This window comes from Natrix helvetica (genome assembly GCF_964273705.1).
Source record: "Natrix helvetica genome assembly, chromosome: 5".
NCBI classification, from domain to species: Eukaryota; Metazoa; Chordata; class Lepidosauria; order Squamata; family Natricidae; genus Natrix; species Natrix helvetica.
In genome coordinates, this window is record NC_138551.1 from 107,313,369 (window position 1) to 107,326,487 (window position 13,119).

General features: G+C 40.2%; 2 protein-coding genes across 4 annotated transcripts in view; both read right to left on the bottom strand.

Annotated features, from left to right (window-relative positions):
• Positions 1-5,075, bottom strand: part of LOC309392504 (neurotrypsin-like) — a 41,119-nt gene extending 36,044 nt beyond the window's left edge. The window contains exon 1 of one of the 2 annotated variants that reach the window (XM_081953801.1): positions 2,803-5,075. In XM_081953801.1, coding sequence (XP_081809927.1) covers positions 2,803-2,898 — 96 coding nt within the window. In that variant the 5' untranslated portion in view covers positions 2,899-5,075. The remainder of the gene's footprint in view (positions 1-2,802) is intronic. The other variant, XM_081953800.1, reaches the window with a different exon arrangement.
• A 3,170-nt stretch (positions 5,076-8,245) lies between these two features.
• CHCHD1 (coiled-coil-helix-coiled-coil-helix domain containing 1) lies at positions 8,246-12,037 on the bottom strand. 2 transcript variants are annotated; one of them, XM_081956318.1, is made up of 3 exons: positions 11,760-12,037; positions 10,084-10,202; positions 8,246-8,609 (listed from the first exon to the last, which is right to left on the bottom strand). In XM_081956318.1, the coding sequence occupies exons 1-3, from the start codon at positions 12,022-12,024 to the stop codon at positions 8,505-8,507; spliced, it is 489 nt and encodes a 162-aa protein (XP_081812444.1). In that variant the 5' UTR covers positions 12,025-12,037; the 3' UTR covers positions 8,246-8,504. The 2 variants fall into 2 exon arrangements, with proteins under 2 accessions (XP_081812444.1, XP_081812445.1); XM_081956319.1 differs by having other exon boundaries at positions 11,841-12,028.
• Between the last annotated feature and the right edge of the window lie 1,082 nt (positions 12,038-13,119).

Below are 13,119 nucleotides of genomic sequence, written 5' to 3' on the forward strand. Positions count from 1 at the left end.
CTGTAGACCATTAGAGGTACAGTAGATAGAGATTTTCTAAAAAGTGCTGTTTTAAGGAGAAGAAATTAATAAGCCACACTATTCTTCCAAAGAAAGCTTAATGCTGATATTTGTTGAAGTATTAATATATCTAGACAAAATAACAAAAATAGATCAGAAAATGAATACAGTATGTTTGCTAGTTCTCCTTGAACAAATAATGCAGAATTATTTCAGTTAGGGTTTGGGTTACTGACCTGATTCTCATGAATAGTGCATTGCAGGACAAAGGAGTATGTACTATAAATGTTAAATAGGATCTTTGTCCAAAGAGAGCTTCCAAAAGAAGTGGGGAAACAATATGCAAAGATGACTTAATTGCCTGTATTTTTATTCCTCTTCCAGCCTATTCCTGTCCTTGGGCTGAAGTCTATATACTTGAGAGATGTTTTAATTTTATTTTCACAAGAACCAGTGAAATAGAGTCAGTTAAAAGAAGATGAATGACCCAAAGTCACCTGCTAAACTATGGTCAGTTGGGTTCTTACATCTGCATTTTCTTGACCAAGTTCAACACTGTGACCAACATCTTACAATATACTGGCTGTATTCCTAGACCAGACAAGCAAAGAGATAGCTTTTTTTGGAGGGGGAGGGAGTAGAATTTTGCTCATTCATTTTCTTTTGGAATATATCACAACATCTTTGCAATTATCTCTGACTCAGCCATTGTAATTAGAGATTGCACTTTGCATTTATACTTTATAGTGAAGTTTCCATGGCCTGAAATCCCATTAAAGAAATGAATATCTTACAGCACTTAAGTTATTAAAAATTAAGTTACATAAAGTTATCAAATTAAAAAAGCTATAAAATATTGGAAGTACCACAAAGGGATTTAAGTCCTTGGAAGACTCTGGTCTTTAAAACATCACAAAACTTATTTTTGTAAACCTTTATTGAGAATTAAAAACTTTAAAATACAAATACCTTTAAAAATAGTTTTGTATAAGTTACAATCCTTTTTGACAGTACTAACATAACAATTTTTTATTCAAATACATTTTTATACATTCCTAATTATTCCTATATCTATACATCTATGTTTCTAAGCTGTGCATTTCATGTTTCTCTTATTTATCCATTGATACGTTTTCCCAAACTGTATAATATTCTGAGTCTTCCTTGTCCCTTAACTCCAAGGTGAGTTTATCCATCTCTGTTCAATCAAAAATCTTTTGGATTATCAAACAGTCTGTCAGAATGGTATCACTTTTCCAACATTGTGCGAGCGCTATTCTCGCTGCTGTGATTATGTGCAATATTTTATTTCTTTCATATATTTTCTCTTAACAATCCCCAGAAGGAACAATTCTACTTCGAACTCTATTTGGTGTTTGTAATTTCCTGTAACCATTTTTGTATTTTGGCCCAATATTTTTTAGCTTCCAGGCATAACCACCATGCATGAAAGAAGGTACCCTGCACCTGTTTACACTTCCAACAGTTTGGATTTAAATTCGGATACATTTTTGCCAATCTCGTGGAGGCTAAATGCCACTGATAGAACATTTTGGGTTGGTTTTCTTTGTATGCCACAGATTTTGTCATTGTGTAATTTTATTCCAAATTCTTTCCCAATCCTCCAGCTGAATATTATGACCAAACCTTTTAGCCCAGGCTATCATTGGTCCTTTTACTATTTCTTCTGCCGTATCAAAATTTAGTAAATAGTTGTATATCCTCAATATTAATTTCTCTTCTGTATCTAACTTATTTTTGATGCAGCAAAACTAATGTTTACTAATTCCAAGGCAGGTGGGTGTGAGCAACACCCTTAGATCAAGTCTTGCCATTCCTTAAATTTGGAATTTTAAGCAGGAATTTTCCACTCTAACTTTTTCATTGGAGTTTTATTTCAGTAAGTTATCCTCAATTTGTTGCTGGTTGCTTTTCAGAACAGCTGATTATTGTGGCAGGTTATTTTCAATGCCCACTGGTGGTTGCTGCCCTTTGCTTGACCTGCAGCAATCTCTGCTCATTGACTGCATCACTGACTTAATGGGAAAATGATCAAAAGGACAGAGATATCCAATGACACCTGCATACTTGGGATGGGGGAGGGTTATTTTAAAACTTGGAAATGCCTTTGTAATTCTATTTCTCCGGCATATCTCACGTGGATGCATTGTTATTTAATCATCTGAATAAAGATTGTCTGCAGAAATCAACTAAAGCACATCAATACAGCAACTTGCACAAAGAATTCGTTACAAAGCATAGAAGAGACTGCCAGCCTATTTGCATTCAGTATTCAGCAAGGAGAGTCTGCATCAAATGAGGGAGTTGCTAGTGAGGAAGTCATTCCATAGTACAGCTTGCTCTAGATGCAGTAGTTCAGCATTGCTGGGAAGTAACACCCCTTTTTGCAGCTTTTTCTCCTCCTGGATGCATAGGAGAATTCATGAGGAGGAAAGTTAGGTATCTTTCCAAATCCTGGCATTATATTATTATAAATGCTCAGACGAAGTGCTTGATCATGGCTAATCAATCAAGATTGAGGCAAAAAATCTGCCATGTGTGTAGAATATGAACCTAGTTTGCAAACCCCACTGTGTAAATTTATTCCTAATGTTTGCATTGCTATCATGGTGTAAAATTAATCTCTTAACTCTTCCAATGCCACAGATCTCTTAGCAAGGTAATTTCCATAACCTTGGCATGCCTAGATAGGTAAATAATAACCAGCCAGGCATCGTGAGCTGGTGAATGCAACATTAAACGGCTCAATGACTGCTGGCAGATGAAAGCCCCATCTCCTACCTGCCCAGATCCAAGCCACAGCAGTGAGAGGAACACTTGGGGGAGCACCATCCTTCCGCCAGCCGAGAGCTGATTCTTCATGCTGGTGCTTTGCATTACTGTCTCTGGCTGAATTTATCATTGGCCTCCTGTGCCGCTATTCCCCTCCCTTCGCTTTCATAGGGGCTCAGAGGTTCCTGTCATTTTCATGCAAGGAACAAAACTCACAGCAGCCCCATTAAAGGCACACTTGTCTTTAGTCTTTGTTGCTTTAGCTTTTCCTCCTCCAGCAAAAAATGGTAGAGTGGAACTGAGATCTCCTGAGTCTGCTTTATGTGAACCACTAAAGAATGCAAAATTATTTTCCAGCTACTTCTGCACTTCTTCTTTTTTGTACCTATTCAGCCTTTTATCTCACCTGTTCTTCCTAAAAGAGGCTTTTCCTTGAGCATTGTATATGCCCAATTCTCACAGATCCCTGCCTTCCAAGATGGATTAGTGGTCATCTTGCTGATACGGACTTCATTGCAAAACAAATACTTTGGGCTTCATCCAGCTTTTATAAAATACCTCAATATGGACAAGAGACTTGGGATATCCTGGTTGCCCAAGAGAAAAATCTTCCTCAATATAATTCTTAATTCAAACATAAATCATTCAAGTAAATTAATGGGTTTAGTATGGTTTAGCATAAATCATATTTTTCACCACTGGCAGGGCAAAATTTTAATTTAGACAATTTATTAATTCAGAATAAATTAATAGGGTAAAGGTAAAGTTTCCCCACATATGTGCTAGTTGTTCCTGACTCTAGGAGGCAGTGCTCATCTTCGTTTCAAAGCCATAAGAGCCAGCGCTGTCCGATGACAACTCAGTGGTCATGTGGCTGAAGGCGCACAGAATGCTGTTACCTTCCCACCAAAGGTGGTTCCTATTTTTTCTACTTGCATTTTTACGTACTTTCAAACTGCTAGGTTGGCAGAAGCTGGGACAAGTAATGGGTGCTCACTCTGTTACACTGTGTTAGGGATTCGAACCACCAAATTGCCAACCTTTCTGATTGACAAGCTCAGAGTCTTAGCCAAGAGCCATTGCATCTCTAGAAATTAATAAATTAGTCAAATTTAAAAATTCTTGCCTATCATGAAAAATATGTTTTATTCACTGCATTAAGACTGAGTCTTAAGAATATCCATAATGGGTTTAAAAGGAAGTTAAATGCTTATACCCGATACCATAGAAATTAGGTTGTAGTCTCCTCTAAGGAGCAACTTGGCAAAAATATTTGCCTTCTGTAGCCACTCTATGAATTTGATGATGGGGAAGAGAGAATTACAGAAAAAGAATTCCCTAATTCTTTTAATTACAGAATTAAAAATATCTAAAAAGACAAGGGGGGCAATGAAGTCTTTGCCGATGGTTAACAACAAAATCATTTGGATAGGTCTCAGAAATAGGATACATGCCTTTTACTGAAATGTGAATTTCAGGAAAAAATATTTTATAACCACAAAATTGATAAGAAGTTCTGTCTGAAACGCATCCAGTATATTTTTTCAGATAGCATGGGAATTTTCTGCCAGGTGGAGAAGAAGGGCTTCGTTGCTTCAGGCCTTGTAAATGTGAATTCTGTGTGCCTAGCATTGTAATCTTAGGGAATGTGTGGACTTGATTTAGAAGTCACCCTATTCTCCAGATACTAGGAAATAGCAAAGGGGATGCTAAATCAAGCTGATGATAGGTAATGGTGAGTAAGATATAATTCAACAATTCCAGAGTTTAAGAGCTTCTAATATTTTCCACACTCATTGGTCGTTCACTAGGCTGAATGAGCAAGACATGTCTGCATAGAATTGCAAAGGTGATGATGGTATCCACAACATACTATTAAGCCTTGAAATAGAAGGCATCAGTTATTATTAAGAGTTGCCTGCTCCAGGAAGAACCATAACTTAAGAGTAAGTGGGAAACAAATCTTGGTGCATAATGTATCTGTGCTAATTAGGCAAATTGTGGCTGTGGCTGGAACTGTGTTTTTGCCCAACTCTAGATATACACCAGATACCATCTTTCCAGGATGACCTCTTTGCTGTAACTCTTGCACTCATCATCACTTATTTGATAGGTGCTCTACGTGGGCTGCAGTTAATCCACAATGCCTAGTAAGTCCATTGCCAATATCAGATAACATATGTACTCCAGGCATTACACTGGCTTCATATTAGCTTGGGGGGGGGGGGGTGCAATTCAAGTACTGGTTGATACCTATGAAGCCCTTATATGGCTTGACTTCTCCAAATATGGAGATCCCTCGTTTTCCTGAGGTTTGGGAGTGGAGGCTTATATGTTTTTACCGATAACACCTAAACCAGTGATGGCAAACCTTTTTTTGGCTTGCATGCCAAAAGCGGGGGGAGCGCAGGGGGGTTGTGAGCGGGTGTGCCACACCCATAATGCTATGTGCATGCCCCAGCACGCATGCATGCATGACCAATGCTCCCCATTTTTGGTGTGCCTTTTTCACCCTCCCCAGGCTCCAGAGGCTTTATAGGAGCCTGGGGAGGGAGAAAACAGCCTCCCCCCCCCGAGGCCCTCCAGAGGCTTCAGGAGCTTCTGTAGGGTCATTTTTCATCCTCCGGAGCCTTCAAGAGCCTTCAGGAGGCTTCCCTGAAGGCTCCGGAGGGCAAAAAAATGACCCTACAAGCAAACCGGAAGTCACTTCCGGTTTGACCGTAGGGCCGTTGTTCATCCTCCGGAGCCTTCAGGGAAGCCTCCTGAACGGTAAAACTGCCCTACACACAAACCAGAAGTACGCTTCCGAACGTCAGATTTGCCCATAGTGCCGGTTTTTCACGCTCTGGAGGGCGAAACATGGCCTCAAAAGAAGGCCGAAGTCAGCTGGCCAGTGCGTGTATGTGCGTTGGCCAGCTGACAGAGCAACACCTCGCGTGCCCTGACAAATGGCTCCACCTGCCACATGTGCCATGCGTGCCATAGGTTCGTCATCACGAACCTATACTGTGGAACAGCTTCACTGACAGAAATTAGATCTTCCCCAAATATAAAATAATGAAGAAGACACTTACATATGATTCGAGCTTCCACGAACACTAACTGGCAGTCAGAAGACATGATGAATGAAAGGTTAGCCTTCACTGGTCTATATGTTGTGAAATTAAAGATAATTTCACAACATATAGACCAGTAAAGGCTAACCTTTTTGTCCTCATGTGCCGAAAGCGTGCACAGGCACGCTGTCGCACATGCCCGCACCCATAATACAATGCATACACACACCCCTTCATGCGCCCTGCCTCCTGTGCATGCATGCGCGCCCCACCCATGTCCCGTTTTGGGCCCAGCAGGCCTCCCTGAAGCTTTCTGGGGGGGCTGCCCACCCCGCCCACCCCACCCCTGTGCATATGCACGCTGTTACAGGGGTTGTCTGCCTTGTACAGTTTTTCCTCTCTAGCATTCATCTCCATTGTTCAGCGATGCATTTTCCTGCCTCTCTAGGATTTACCTCTATCTGCTCCTGTGAGGCACTTCCTGTTCCTGTTGGATGTATATTGTTATATTCTCAATGGCTTGTAGTGTTTTAACTGCATTTTGATTAAACAGCACATGCTGCAGAGACCTGAAAATCAGCTGGCTGGTGGGAGGCGTGTGCACATACACGGTGGTGCTCAGCTTAGGGTGATAGCTCACATGCCTATGGCAAAATGTGATACTCCTAAATCCAAAATGCCAGGGAATTTCTAGAACAGGGGTGTCAAACTGGATTTCTTTGAGGGCCGGATCAGCACTGTTGTTCTCTGTGGGCTGGGTCGGGGGAAAGATGGGATGGACGCCTCCTGCAGCACTTTGCTGGCCAAAACAGTGCGCTTTGTGTGTTTTGTGCCCTGTTTTGGCCAGTAAAGTGCTGCAGGAGGCCATCCAGGCCAAAAACAGGCAGCAACTCCGTGGGCCTAATTCAGCTCGTGGGCCTTGAGTTTGACACCCCTGTTCTAGAAGCCTGGCACTCTGACAAATCACCCATCAATAGACACACAAACATTAACAACATCTGTAGATTATGCAAGAGAGACAATCAATCAGCCCAAAAGAGAACAAAGACTCCAGCATCTCTCCGCCAAGATCTCCATAGATTAACTCCCAAGGATAACTTCTGACCAAAAATCAAGTAAGTGGTCCTCCAATTGAGAAACTGCCAAAGAGCCATCAGTAAACAGACCAACCAAAGAATCCCTAAAACCGCTCCTATCCACACTGCAGGGGGATTTGAATGGACTGGATAACAAGTATGTGGCCTCAAGTAAGTGCCTGATCTAATAGAAAACAAGCAACCTTTTATATATACTAATACTACACTATACTACACTAGTTTAATGCCGGATTTTACATATTGTAGGTCCATTTAATCTTCAATCAACAATCTATAATTGACAGCCATTTCTATTTACTATCCTGGAAATTTGCCTCTGCTGTTAGATCTTGTATTATGTTACTTATGCTATTGTATTTTTATTATTAGTTGAATAATAAAAATACAATAGCGTAAATAGCTTTTCTGCCCGGAAAAGCAATTTACTATTAAACAGGGTATAAATTTAGAAACAAAAAGTTTAATGGAGTATGAAGAATAAGTAATAAATGTTTGCCAGTAATATCTGGTAGAAGAGATAGGCAAATGGTTATAGTAAAGAACTGTGGAAAGAAAGAAGGGGAAAAATGCATTTTGAGCCTGTGTCCAACATCCACCTCGGCCACCCCCACCCCCGGCCACCCTGACACAGAGACAGACCGCCCCTCCAAGGTCAAACATAACCCGGATGTGGCCCTCAATGACACCCCTGATCTAGATTATTTCATTTGGACAATTTTTCACTGGTTTAATTTGGTAAAAAGTAATATTGTTGGTGCCAGTACTCACCACTTTCTACCATGACCCACACAGATCATGAGATGCCTATTATATTAAACATGCTTTTGGTTTGAATGGGTACTAGGATGCAGCATAAAGATCTTACCCAAGGCTTTTCCTGGGCTCTGGATATTATTAGGGAGAATCAAAGTGCCTCCATTCTCCAAGCCTCATTCCATAAATGTCAAGACACTCATAGGACTTAGCAATGGGTAATTTTTGGAAGCAGGACTTATAAGAGCTGCTGATTGAGAGTACTTTCAAGCGAAAGCTCATTGGGGACTGGATTCAACTGTCAGTCACATTCCCACTAGGAAAAACGAAGAGACAATCATGATCTAGAGATGTGCTGCTCCCAAGAAAGATCCAGGAGAGGAGGGAATCTCATGGAGAGAATAAGCGGATCTATGGTACTAATCTTCATCTAGTAGGCCAGAAACACTGTTTTAGCCATGGTTAAAAGAGAAATTTCATTAGCAAGAACTTGAATATACATGAAAAACTATATATTTAATTTATAATTTAATTTTAGTATGTATATAGCATGTTTCATTATAAGATTTTATTTCATATAACTCAAAATGACAATAACTGAACAATCTATAATGAAGTTTTTTGCTTGAAGAACCTTCATATCAGAGAAAATGTAAGTTTGGTCTTACTGGCAGCAGATCTTTTTAGAATAAGTCATTTATTCTGAAGATTATTTGTCCTCAGTTTTAACAAGTGGGGGTGGGGGAGTTTTCCAAACTTGATCTGATTTCAGGTTTTAACCAGATATTTACAGAAACAATTTTTGTTAATAATAGTGTGTAATATTTGGGAATCGTCCAAGTAATTTGTTGACTTGTTGTGAATCAAGAGTTCCCGAAGATTCTTCTGGCGTTGTCTCCTTTTTCTTTGCCTGAAAAGAGCACAAATAAATTTATGCAGTTATTGAACTGCAATGTAAATTCCCAGTGATTTTTCCAACGTTATTGATCCCAATCACTAAATGACTAGAGTTAATTTTGACAAACTGAACTGGTATTGTCAAAAGTCTATTTCTCATTTATTACTCAAACCAACAATTAATTTTATGGCAAATGTAGAGTAGTTGAATTTTTAAAATCTATACCCAGGAATATGAGAAAAATATATTATTTTGGTCACACTTTGTGACTATTTGGTCTTAATCTTGTTAGTTGTTTTGTAAGAATCTATTATATTCTACAAATAAATGTAACAGAAAAAGAAGAATTAGCAATATGACTTTTATGATGCATTCTATATAAATTATTATGACTTTCTATAACCACAAGGAAAACAATGAGAAGCAAATATGTAATGTATGGACCATTTCGGCAATTATTTTTCTTTGAACAAGTTTCCTTTTTTACAAAGCATTATGACTTCTTCCAATTTTAGGATTTAATGAAGCATAGGATACTTTCATGGTACCCTTAGTATGGGAATAAGACTTATATGCAGTCTTCCAGATATCGAAAGCCAATTTTGGGGATACCGCATACTTCCAACTTTTTCTCTCAATTCTATTTTGTAACAATAGTTAAGCAATTAGGCATATGCTACTTCCATTTTTATTTCATTTTGTTACCAATAAAGTTAGTTGTTTGGGTAGTGAGCATTGTCCCCCTGTGCTATTCTTCTCCTATGTCAAGGAGCATACTCCCAATAACAGGGTCAATTTTAACTTTTTGGTTCTAGAAAAAGATCAATAGAGTTTCAAAAAAATGCAATTTGGACTATGTTTTAAGTTTCAAGCTTAAATTGGGATGTTCCAACATTACCAGAAGCAATGTGATCTCATCATGGCTCTATTCAGAGGTCAAAATAAGCATTCCCAATTGAGTCATTTTCAAGCTGAATCAACACAGAAGTATTTCCAAACTGCACCTCCCAGGGTTGTTCTGAGTTCAAAATAGTTTGCACAGTTCTTTGGCTTTTTAAAAAAAGTGGTTCAGGGTGAGGATAACGAAGAGTTAAAGCAGACTCATTTCAGAAGAAATGACAATAGTGGTAGTGATGTTATCCTAGTCTTGTTTCTCATTTTAATAATGTAAATGCTAGTATTATGGAATCCAGCAGTATCACCACTGACTACTTTCCCTGGCTGACAAGTATTTTAAATCAATTCAAGAGCAATTTATTTAGGATTTCAGATGCTAGTACCAGCACCTTGAAACATCAATTGTCTCTACTTATATTTGCTAAATTATCATTGCTGCCCATTTTAATTAGATGAAAGTTTATTAAAAAAATTTTGAATAAAATACTATGCAATTAAAACAATTGGTGATTCTAAGGCATTACAAACTCAATATATATGGAAAACAGTTTCTTTATAGAATATTGGGGAAAAAATAAAATGCAATTACTTCTGCTTTTGCTGCACATTCAAAAAATGTTGTAATCTCCTTAGCACAAACACTGTCACTGAACTCATTTGCCTTCCAACAAGCCATCATCAATGCCATCTCTGTAACACAACTTGCCTCTGTAAAATAAAAAGAAACTCTCATTATCCAGGAGTATTTTATAGCTTCTACCAATCTATTGCAAAGGAAACACACAAAACGAGGAAAAACATACAGCAGGCACTGATCACAGCATATTATTCCAAGAGGCTGTTAACTTCCATTGGAATTGAAAATTCTTAAATAGTATCTATAATGGGAAGGAGGATCAGGGGGAAAGCCACTGGTCAATGGAAAGATCCCTGTTGTATGTAATGCCTGGCACAAGAGAGATATTCAATCAGAGAGATTTTAGCAGAATCGGGAGAAGCTGTGTGAACCGGTACATACATGTAGAATGTCAGTACACATGTACATGGGATAAGTGTCCCCCTCTAGCCTATACCAAGGAATTATGGGAGTTGAAGTCTACGTGCCTTAAAAGTTATGGAGGTTGAGAAATTACAGAGTATGCAGATAATTCTGTTCAAATATATATATACTTGTCATATGCCCTTCAAGGAGCCCACGGAAACGTAGGTGAAGATGATCCAGACCACACCTAGAATCCTGCATCCAGTTTTAGTCACGACACTATAAAAAAGATGTTGAGACTTTAGAAAAAGTGCAGAGAAGAGCAACCAGGAGGATGAGGGGCCTGGAGGCTAAAGCATACAATGACCGGTTGCAGGAACTGGGCATGGCTAGTCTAGTGAAGAGAAGGACCAGAGGAGACAAGATAGCAGTCTTCCAATATTTGAGGAGCTGCCACAGAGAAGAAGGGGTCAAGCTATTCTCCAAGGCACTTGAAGGCAGGACAAGAAACAATGGATGGAAATTGACCAAGAAGAGATTCAACCTAGAAATAAGAAGGAACTTTCTGACACTGAGAGCAATCAACCAATGGAACAGAAGCTGCCACCAGAAGTTGTGGGAGCTTCATCATTGGAAGCTTTCAAGAAGAGATTGGACTACCATCAGTCAGAAATGGCGTAGTGTCTCATGCTTGGGGGAGGGGGTTGGACTAGATGATCTACAAGGTTCCTTCCAACAATCTGAATCTAAGATTATCAAAGGCTGGAGGCTAAAACATATGATGAATGGTTGCAGGAACCGGGCATGGCTAGTTTAGTGAAGGACCAGGGGAGACAGGATGGCAGTCTTCCAATATTTGAGGGACTGCCACAGAGAGGAAGGGATCAAGCTATTTTCCAAAGCACCAGAAGGCCAGAGAAGGAACAATGCATGGAAACTGAACAAGCAGAGATTCAACCTGGGAATAAGGAGAAATTTTCTGACAGTGAGAACAATCAACCAATAGAACAGAAGTTGCCTTCGGAAGTTGTTGGAAGCTTTATCCCTGGAGGCTTTCAAGAAGACACTGGACTGCCATCTGTCAGAAATGGTGTAGGGTCTTCTGCTTGAGCGGGGGGGGGACTAGATGACCTCCATGGTCCCTTCCAACTCTGTTAATCTCTTAATGTTACGGGCACGAAAGTGACTTGCCGCCTCCGCCTCCTTCCTGGCGGTTTCCCCTTTCCCAGCCATTACAGGCTCTGGACCTCGAAAACCACCCTCGGTTCCCTCCACTGACCCACCACAAACCAAACGCCCGAAATAGGACGGAAAGGCGGGTTTGTTGCGCGGGGGACCGCTGGGCGCTGCCCGCCTCCGCCTACCTCCGATCTTCAGGTTCCGGTTGGAGACGCGGTCGGCTAGCGCCAGAGGCAGTTTGGCCTTGATCGGGCGGCGTCTACCCGGGACCTTCACGAAATCGCCACAGCGGCTCCTCAAGAAGGAGATTCCGCCAAGCGAGCCCGCCATGGCACACCGGAAGAGCGGCCGCCACGTGATTGCCCGCATACCATAAAGCCGCACTTCCGGTGCTCAAGAGCGGCCGCCACTGAGGTCCCCAGCGAGTGTGCGCCAAACTCTCCCGTTGGGCGGAGATCTCTGGCCGGGAAGCCGCGGGCTTCTTGGAGCTGCTCCCGTGTTGGAGCGGTCGGGGCCAGGCGCGCAAACCCGACATTCTGAACGCGGGGCTCCCAGCCAAGGTGTCTCGGGAGGAGGAGGGTTAGAAAGAGTAGTGCAGGGGTGTCCAAACTTGGGAACTTTTAAGACTTGTGGACTTCAATTCCCAGAATCAGTGTCACTGTTTAAAAGTTCAGTTTAAAATGACAATTTTTGGCTTGTTCAATGAAAGATATGGTTAGTTTTTGAACTCTGTACCAATGAGATCAGTGTAATTTAGTTCTGCATTAAGATCTGTAGGATCATGCTGTATTGGGGGTATATGATTAAAATCTTACCAATCCATTGTTCTTCCAGTTAAATGAGACTGTGTCTCTAATTTCACACTGTAAGAGTTCTGATCTTTGAAGAGAAAGGCTGGCATTTATTGATGCAGCCATTCAACATAATCAAGTCTCTTCCACAACCAGTTATTCATAGCTTAGTGATTTCATTTAAAGAGCTGCTAAAACTTATTTGAAGAATCTCAGGATGCAGAACATTACACCAGAACATTATACGTAACTGCTTGAAATCAACTGAGGCGCAAAAAACAACCCAGAAAGATGGTGATTATTCATTTTAGCTATGACAGTGGATATATAGCTTTATTCTTGCTTTCTTCAATAGAAAATTTCTGTATTTACATTCCTCAGTTAGATTCTGGTCTAAATACTTATTGAAATCTAAATATGTATTTTAAAAATACCAATTTGCTACATTTATTCAGATTCTTTATTGATGGATTTATTCTATTTCATCATCGAGTCATAGAGATTCAAGGGGATGACCTGGGAACAAATTTAATGTGATTTCTCAGCTAATATATTTTCCTTCCTGTAATATACAAAATGTAGTTGCTTAAGAAAATTATTTTTTGTTTTAGAGGAACCAGGTGGCAGTTGCAGTCGGAGGTGAAACAATTTACTGATGCTGAAATCTGGCTTT